Source organism: Tasmannia lanceolata, unplaced genomic scaffold (genome assembly GCF_043159265.1).
Source record: "Tasmannia lanceolata isolate RefF3 unplaced genomic scaffold, GAP_Taslan_0.1 ptg000015l, whole genome shotgun sequence".
Taxonomy (NCBI): domain Eukaryota; kingdom Viridiplantae; phylum Streptophyta; class Magnoliopsida; order Canellales; family Winteraceae; genus Tasmannia; species Tasmannia lanceolata.
The window spans coordinates 51,775,956-51,785,429 of NW_027518692.1; the positions used below are offsets into that span (position 1 = coordinate 51,775,956).

A 9,474-nucleotide genomic window follows, 5' to 3' on the forward strand; every position below is an offset into this window, starting at 1 on the left:
ATATATATATATATATATAGGAAAGTAAAGCTACACCGCCGGCTTAAAATACAATGGGCCCACATTGTTTTGGTGATCCAAAACATTCATTTGATAGGCCCTCACATTGATAGGGTGTGCCCCAAAAATCAGCTAGGTAGGATCATCCCAACCCTACGATTTGTGGAGGCAAAAATGAACGTGTAAAAACCTTCACAAATCTGTCCATTTTTGCCTTCACAATTTGAAGGGTTGGGATGATCCTACCTAGCTGATTTTTTGGGCACACCCTATCAATGTGAGGGCCTATCAAATGAATGGTTTGGATCACTAAAACAATGTGGGCCCATTGTATTTTAAGCCGGCGGTGTAGCTTCACTTTCCTCATATATATATATATATATATATATATATATATATATATATATATTTATGCATTTATTTAATCAAAAAAAAAATTCAATTTTTAAAAGAACATCAATATAACTTACTAGACCCTTGAATAATTTTCCATGGAATATAATTTTCCATGCTTTTTTACTCCACATCCAAACAACCTGGGATAGTGGAAGAAAAACCTGGGATAGTGGAAGAAAAGTTGTTTTCCCCCGTATCTCGCGGATACGATATATGACTAGTCGCTATCAAGATAATTGGCGAGAAGTCTCCTGCAGCTTTTCTTTACGGAGGAGTATTAAGTAATTACAACGCCATGCTTTTTCTGAACAGCTTTCCATATAAGAGAAAAGTAGTAGTAACCGTTGTTCATACACCCTTCACAGAAATTTTGATTAGTTTCGACTATTTGAAGAGATTTCTAAGGTGGGCTTCTCGCTAAATCTTTTGTTTTTTCAGTAGCTTGGATTTTTCGAAGGTTTGGGTTTTACAGAGCTGGTGAAGAGCGTGTTTCTTGAATGACTTAGATTTACATGGTTATTCAGTTTTGGTGGTATTTTGAGGATTCTGGCCGGGTTTTATAGAAGAACGACTGAAATCTTTGAATTTTAAATTGATGTGATGTTTCAAGGACGTGAGTTTTGAAAATCATGTGATGAAGATGAGTTTTCACTGACTTAAATTTTTTGGCTTGTCAGTTTTTGTTGTCTTTTGAGGGTTTTCATTTGCAGCACATTCTATGAAGGTGCTTCTAGTGACTTAACATTCGTTACTTTTTAGTGGTTTCGTATGATTTGGATTCTGTAGAACTTTTTTTTTCTTTTGCGATTTTGCAGTAAATGTGATAATATGCCTCTTAAGAGAATGAAATACCTACGGATTTAAATTCACAGAACTTGTGAATAAGGTGCTTTTTAAATGATTTATGATTTGGTTTTTGAATTGTTTTGGGTCATTAGAGATGTGGCTTTTAGAATTTGAGGTGTGGTTGATAGAATGAACCAAATTAACATTTTTTTAGTGGCCGCTACATTTTGAGGATTTGAGTTTTTGAAAGATGCATGTGGAAGGTGCTTGTTGAATGACATAAGTTCTTTGATTTTGCAATTAATTTGATCTTGAGTAGTTGGTTTTACAGAACGTGGAACGTGTTATCTGTGAATGACTGCAAAGGAAATTGAAGAATCCACGTCTAAGGGGCAGGAAGATAATGCATGCTTCACACCTGATCAAGAGGTTTGGTGGTTCTAAGCTTTTATAAATGATTAAATAACATCAACTCTAATAGTTTAACCTTTGGGAGTAATTGGTTGTTTCACATGCTATCAAAGCTATTGCCTCACGGCGACTCCTTGATATTAAAAATCCACAAGTGTGCATAGATGATTAAATAACACCAGCTCTAATAACTTAAGCTTTTGGAGTAATTGGTTGTTTCACACATCATGAGAACAAAATTCTAACCTGCTCGAAACTTAACTGAGTACTTTTGAGGTCTCCATGCTTTAACTCATAATCTCATTGTATGAGTTTCCGAGGGGTTGATTGTTACTATTAACGGAAAAAGTGAGTGAAAAAGGGTATTTTAGTTAGAAAAAAAAAAATTGTACATCTTTGCTTTTTTTTAAAAAAAATGGCAATAATTATATATCAAAGCAAATTAAGGAGGCCGAGATGGAACATCCATATCTACAAAAGGAAGCAAGAAAGAAACATGAAAGAAGAAAAAACAAAATACTGAGAAAACCCCTTCTCAGGGAGGAAGGTGGTCAAACCACAAAATAGAACCACCGGAAACACCACGCTTAGCTAGCGCATCCGCATTATCATTTTCCGATCTTCTAACATGCAAATTAAGGAAGCCGAGATTGTACATCTTTGCTACTCTTCCATGTCTTTCAATATGCACGATATAGGCTTATAGTGGCTTCTTTTCCAAGTAGTGGAGTGCACTCTTTTTCCTCTCGGGTTTATAGTGGCTTCTTTACCAAGTAGAGGAGTACACTCTTTTTTCTCTTGGTCTTTGGGTAATATTCCAAAGAGGGCTGCTGGCGAAACGAGATTTTGGTTTGGAAGATAAAGATGAAATCCCATGTTGCGACACATGCAGAAAGACAAGGAATTGAGCTCGCATGCCCACAAAATGCAAACAAAGCTGAGGAATTGTCCAAATCATTGGTCAATTCCAATTTCCTCTTTATTTTCCAAATAAAATTCCTCCATGGAAGTGTTTTCCTATTCAAAATATAGGATTTGCTGGGAACCACCACCAAAAGGCATTTTGTGGACCGGATGCATGAGAGATCAGCCACATAGGTTTACTTTCTTGATCTTCTCAAGTCTTAGACAAGGTCGGCATGAATATTTGGCAATTACCGTCGAAGAAAATCATGGATTTCAATGGTTATAAATGTAAACGGGAAAAAAACGATTCACCTGATGCCATTAATGGTGACTTTGAGCTTGAAACCTTGCTTGAAACTCTCCTTCCTCTAGGAATCTCCTTGCTCTACGAATTTCAGTGATGGGAACCAGCTTCGATCAATCTTTTACATGGATTAGAAAAGAGAAATCGATGTAACATATCGTGTGGAAGCAAAGAACCTTGAGGGACTGATTTTTAGAGGATTAAGAGAGTGGGGAAGGCTCCACATCACACAAACTGCCCACATGATCTCCCTCTCTTTTCACGTTCATGTTTTCCACTTTTAAGAGATCATGTAATCGTGTTTTGTTTTGTTAAAACAATTAGGTTTTATCTTTTCACATTTGACCATAGCCCTTGACTATTGCAAGGCCATCTAAAGGCTGGGATTAATTCCCAACATTCTCCCACTTGGCCTGCAATGATCTTTTAGCCTAAGGCGATAAAATCCACCAATAACAAATCATGTAGCCATTAGGTCACCAACTCGATCGAAGTTATATCATCGATAATTCCCACCAACATGAATGTAAACGTGCATAAAAATATAAACATAGTCCATAAACAGTCAATCAGACAATTCAACAGATTTTGTCTTATTCATTTAATTCATTGGAGGTGGCTTATCTCTCATGCAACAGCCGGCCCCCGAAATGCCTTCCGCGATTGTCCCTAGCAAATCCTTCTAAATATTTGAGAAAGTTATGTATTATGTCTATTATCCTTTGAAAAATCCATATATTGGGACAAATCATTCACTTCTTGTCTATTCAAGCGTAATTTCCCGTCTTTGGTTTTCAAGTTACATTTTCCTGGGTAGATACTTAGAAAATGCTGCCTGTGTTCTCTAATGAGTATTGTGATGGTCAAACTATTTTACAGGAAGAAGATTCCTCCCGGGAGAGGCCTTTTATCTGGAGGTCTTTCTCTTTTACAAAGATGTCTAAGCCCACAGTGAAAAGAACACTGTCCCTACCAGTTATCCGAGTTGCACATTGGAACCCTGAATCAATGCATGGAATTAACACGGTTGATCAGCTCACTTTAGCAGTAAGTATTCTCCAATCTCCATAATGTACTAATGTAAGAGAATAATCTCATTAATTATTCTAGCTTCCTCTCCTAGTATTTTTGCACATTCAGTGCAATTTTGATCTGATTTATTGATGACAAATGCATTCATTCATACATGCATGTGCATAAATGTATACAAACATACATCTATATATATAAATAATATATAGCATGAATACGCACACATATATGAGGGATTTGCTAGGGACTCTCACAGAAAGGCATTTCGCGGATGGCAGTTGCATGAGAGAGGAGCCACCTCAGATGAATAAGACAAAATCTTCTGAAAAGTGAGGTTGTGTGGCTGCTCTCTCATGCAACAACCAACCGCGAAACGCCATTCTACAAAAGCCCCAAGCAAATCAATATATATATATATATATATATATATATATATATATATATATATATATATATATATATATATATATATATATATATATATATATATATATATATATATATATATAGAGAGAGAGAGAGAGAGAGAGAGAGAGAGAGAGAGAGAGAGAGAGAGAGAGAGAGAGGTGTTCCTGCGCAGCTGGTCAGATAGCTTATCTGAGCAGCTGCTTCAAAAACTCATGTGCCCCACATTTTTGGGGTGATCCAAAGCATTCATTTGAAAGGTCCTTCCATGGATAGGGTGTGTACCAAAAATCAGCCTTATAAGATCATCCTAACCCAATCAAAGGTGGAGGGGAAAATGGACAGACACTGTTTTTGACCATTTTTCCCCTCCACAAATGGCAAGGTTAGGATGATTCTAAAGGGCTCATTTTTGGTACACACCCTATCCATGGAAGGGCCTTCCAAATGAATGCTTTGGATCACTCAAAAAATGTGAGGCCACATGAGTTTTTGAAGCAGCTGCTCAGATAAGCTATCTGAGCAGCTGCGCAGTAACACTTTTCTCATATATATATATATATATATATATATATATATATATATATATATATATATATATATATAGAGAGAGAGAGAGAGAGAGAGAGAGAGAGAGAGAGAGAGAGGGAGAATAGAGTTCCTAAGGTGTCACCTCATATAGCTTATATGAGGTGGCGCTTAAAAACATAAGGGGCCTACTTTGTTTGGATGATCCAAAGCATTCATTTGATAGGTCCTCACATAGATAGGGTGTGCCCAAAAAATGAACTTCATAGGATCATCCTAACCCTTCCATTTGTGGAGGTTGAAATGGATGGGTATAAACCTCCATAAATTTGCCCATTTTTAACCTCCATAAATGGAAGGGTTAGGATGATCCTATGGACCTGATTTTTTGTAGGCAGCATATTCATCTAAGGGCCTTTCAAATGGGCCCCTTATGTTTTGTGAACGCCACCTCATATAAGCTATATGAGGTGACACCTAGGAACTCTATTCTCATATATATATATATATATATATATATATATATATATATATAGAGAGAGAGAGAGAGAGAGAGAGAGAGAGAGAGAGAGAGAGAGAGAGAGAGAGAGATGTGTGCGTGTGCGCGTGAAATTATATGGTAGACGGTCGTGCAGCACATCCAGTCCCCAAAAGCAGTGGGGCCCAAATTTTTGGGTGATCCCAACCATTCATTTGTTGGGCACTGATGTGGATAGGGTGTGGCCAGAAAATCTTCTGCATAGGATGTTCCTAACCCTTCGATTTATGAAGGTTTAAAATGGACAGGACAGTATGAAAACCTTTATAGATCGGACAGTTAGGAACATCCTATGTAGAAGAGTTTCCGGGCACACCCTATCCAAAGCGGGGCCCAACATATGAACGGTTTGGATCACCCAAAAATATTGGCCTCACTATTGTTTGGGGGCTGCACGTGCATGCATGGCTGGCCACCGTATAATCTCTCTATGTATGTATTTGTGTATATGTGTGCTCGTGCGCCCATGCCTGTGTGAATTTATATGATGAAAAGCAGGGTGGGAATTTTGTACTTTTTGTACCATGTACTTACTGGCTTCTTCCTTTGACAGAAAAAAGAGGTCCAGGGGCATATATCTCGTTCCCTTTCAGTGCCTCTGAATGTCAAGACCAGAACCATCAAGCCTATGGACTCTTTAGCTGGGGTATTTCGTGCAGTTCGTTCAACTCCGTGTGTGATGGAAGGGAGTGCCGCCACATCAAATACCACCCCAGCATTAGATGGTGATATATCTCATCCTATGTTAGACTCATTTCTCATTCTAGAGTTCAAACTGTTGAACTTGTTGATTTTAAAAGTTACCCCTACAATTATACAAGGCTAAGTAGAAAATTATCAGATCCATTCATAGCATATAAATTTCTAATAAAAGGTCACACAGGAAATCAATCATAAATTCACTCACTCTCTCTCTCTCTCTCACTATAATAGAAATAAAATAGTTCTTTTATCAAAGTTTAACTCAAATAATCACTCACTGTCAAATTAGTCAAAAGAAAACTAATAAAATGGCTGGAAGAATCCTAAGCTTCAGTTCCCAAAATGTTAATCCACAGTCAGCCAAAGCCCAATACATAATAACGAATCATTTTAGTTAGGTCAAGCATGCCAAGAAAGGTTCAAAGAAGGAAATCAAAAGTAAGGAATGTAGCACGACAGTAATCCAAAGTTTTCACATGTTCTAAATATTCTAATTCACACGTTCTTAATATTCTAATTTTGAAAGAAGACAAAGTAATCACATTCATAAGGTAGGTGGCCAAAGGGGTGCATGCCAAAGTTCACAAACATCAAGGTTTCAAAGAGGGATATACAGTGATCAGAGCAAAATTCACATGGCACTTTAGCTCATCGGCCTAGTCATATAATTTCATGTTATAGCATGGTTCTAAGTACATGCTATTTTGCACCGACTATCAGTGATGTCGGAACAAGTACCTCTTTTTATTCACATATACCCGTCGATAGGGCCAACTTATATCCCCCATTGGCGGGATCTAAGTTCTTGTATATATATATATATATATATATATATATATATATATATATATATATATATATATATATATATATATAGAGAGAGAGAGAGAGAGAGAGAGAGAGAGAGAGAGAGAGAGAGAGAGAGAGAGAGAGAGGTTCCTACACATATGTGTAGAGTGTTCTCTACACACTAGCTTAAAATACAGTGGGGGCCCACATTGTTTGGGTGATCCAAGCCATCCATTTTAAAGGCCCTCACATAGATAGGGTGTATACAAAAAATCAGATCCATAGGATCATCCCAACCCTACGATTTGTGGAGGTAAAATGGATGTCTTTAAACCTTCACAAATTAGTCCATTTTTTGCCTCCACAGTTCGAATGGTTAGGATGATCCTATGGATCTGATTTTTTGTGGACACCCTATCTATGTGAGGGCCTTAAAAATGAATGGTTTGGATCACCCAAATAATATGGCCCCCATTGTATTTTAAGCTAGTGTGTAGATAACTTATCTACACATGTGTGTAGGAACCGTTTTCTCATATGTATATATATACAACCCTACCAATAGGCCAATGCATTGTGACCCCATTGGTAGGGTTGTTCTAAGTTCTAAAATCTAAGCCTTGTAGAAGTGTTCATAGTCATAGGATCCACATGGAGATCAAAGGATGAAACATGGATTTATCAAATTCACAATCGAATAATACATAATCAAAAGTTACTCCAATTCAAAGTTCAAATCATAGCTGAAGGAATAAAATACAAAGATTCATTGTATCTAATCAAGATCAAAGGGTATTCGTGATCAAAGGGGTCATATACAAAATTCACAGAATGTAAGAGTCATGGGTTAACGACATGCTAGACCCGAAATCAACTGAAAACAAAGGTTCACATAATTCTAAAACAAGATTATTGAATCTGAGGGTTGAGTTGGAAGAATCAAAGCACTAAAATAATATGTTATTACGTACCTCAAAAGTTAACTCCGCACGTCTTCCAGATTCGAAGATCAGTCACCTATCATTACAAATCATTCTTATCAAGAGGGAGGTCTAAGGCGAAGAATCCACGAATAAATGCCCAAAATCCAGAGCAAACGAGGTCAAACGAGGGTTTTGGGGTGCTAGTCAGACGACTAACCCCTGTTGGGTCGACTGCATAATCGACCGAGACGGGTTGGGTCGACTATCTAGGAAGCCTCCAAAAAACAGGGTTCTGGATAGTCGACCGACCCTCCCTCGGTCAACCTTCCAGCACCCACTCAGCGATTTTTTGGGTTTTCACAACTTTTGGAGGTCCAAACTTGCTCATCGATTGTCCCATTCGACCATGGTTGGATCCATTGGACTTCGTACGATGAGAGTATTCCATCAAGTTCAATCTGGTCACCGGAAACTCACAAGAGGGCGATCGTGGCTAAACTAAGATCTAGGTCACAAACCACATATTTCCAATTACAAAGGCCAACACTACGATCTTGGGTTCGATGGAGATCCTAAAACAAGATGAGTCCCAAGCAATCCAAGATCGACAATGGAGATCTTCCCAAACATAAGAATATGATCGGAACACATCTTTCCCATTGATAAAACTCATTTATTAGGGTTTTGAAGGATCAAGAAATGATCTTGGGATGGGGATCTTACTTTGGATCACGATCTCCGGTCTCCAAGATTGCCTCTCCACCTTCCTCCCCACGAAATTGCTCCTCTTGGGCGGTTTGCACGTTTAGGTTTAGGTTCGACCCTGCAGACATGCCAGAAGTATTTATACGCGCTTAAAGAAGCCCTAATCTCTCATTTAACTAAAAAGATAAAAATGTCCTCTTTAAATAAAGCAGGTGGACGAATTTTGCTGGGGGTATTTTGGGGTGTTTCATTACCTATCTTCTATATTTTCTAAACCTTCACATATATTGTTTTTCTATAATTTTCGATAACCAACCTATGCCTTATCTAGTTTTATGGTTCAGAGAATGAAGCTGGTGAAGATATTCCTGAAGAAGAAGCCATCTGTAGAATTTGTATGATTGAACTGGGTGAAGAGGGTGATACCCTCAAGATGGAATGTAGCTGCAAAGGGGAACTTGCACTAGCCCATCAAGAATGTGCAGTAAAGTGGTTTAGCAACAAAGGCAACAAGAATTGCGAAGTTTGCAAGGAAGAGGTTAGAAACCTACCTGTTACCATGTTAAGAATACAAACTATTCAAACCGTTATACATGGAGGCAACAGACCTCGGCAAACAGCAGATCGTGGCTTCAGGCAAGTAAAAACATAATGTAATGCTTACTACAAGGCTACACTGATAGAAGATTTCTGACATAACCACCTTGGGAAATCAGTTTCTGTTTTGGTTAAAGAAATATTTTTCTGTTACTGTTAAAAAAATGTGGGAAACCCATGACCTCCATTTAATTAAGCTACTGTAGTCAATTTATTAGTTCCTTGCATACTTAGCCCAAGAAATTAGTAAACTACCAAATATGTATCTAGGTATATAGAACTGCAACTATACGAATATTAAACAATAGAACCTTGCACCGAAATGTCCCTGTCAATACATCTACCACGAGGGAGTGGGCCCTCTAGTATTAAATAAAATTTAATGAAACAACTTCTAGTATTAAATAAAAATTTAAGGAAACAACTTGGTGCTATGGCTTATAACCATGGTT

At 37.7% G+C, this 9,474-nt stretch overlaps 1 protein-coding gene across 1 annotated transcript; it reads left to right on the forward strand.

Annotated features, from left to right (window-relative positions):
• Nucleotides 1-1,536: 1,536 nt before the first annotated feature.
• On the forward strand, nt 1,537-9,077 carry LOC143892071 (uncharacterized). The gene is made up of 4 exons (XM_077396541.1): nt 1,537-1,611; nt 3,683-3,850; nt 5,860-6,031; nt 8,770-9,077. The coding sequence occupies exons 1-4, from the start codon at nt 1,537-1,539 to the stop codon at nt 9,075-9,077; spliced, it is 723 nt and encodes a 240-aa protein (XP_077252656.1).
• Nucleotides 9,078-9,474: the final 397 nt, after the last annotated feature.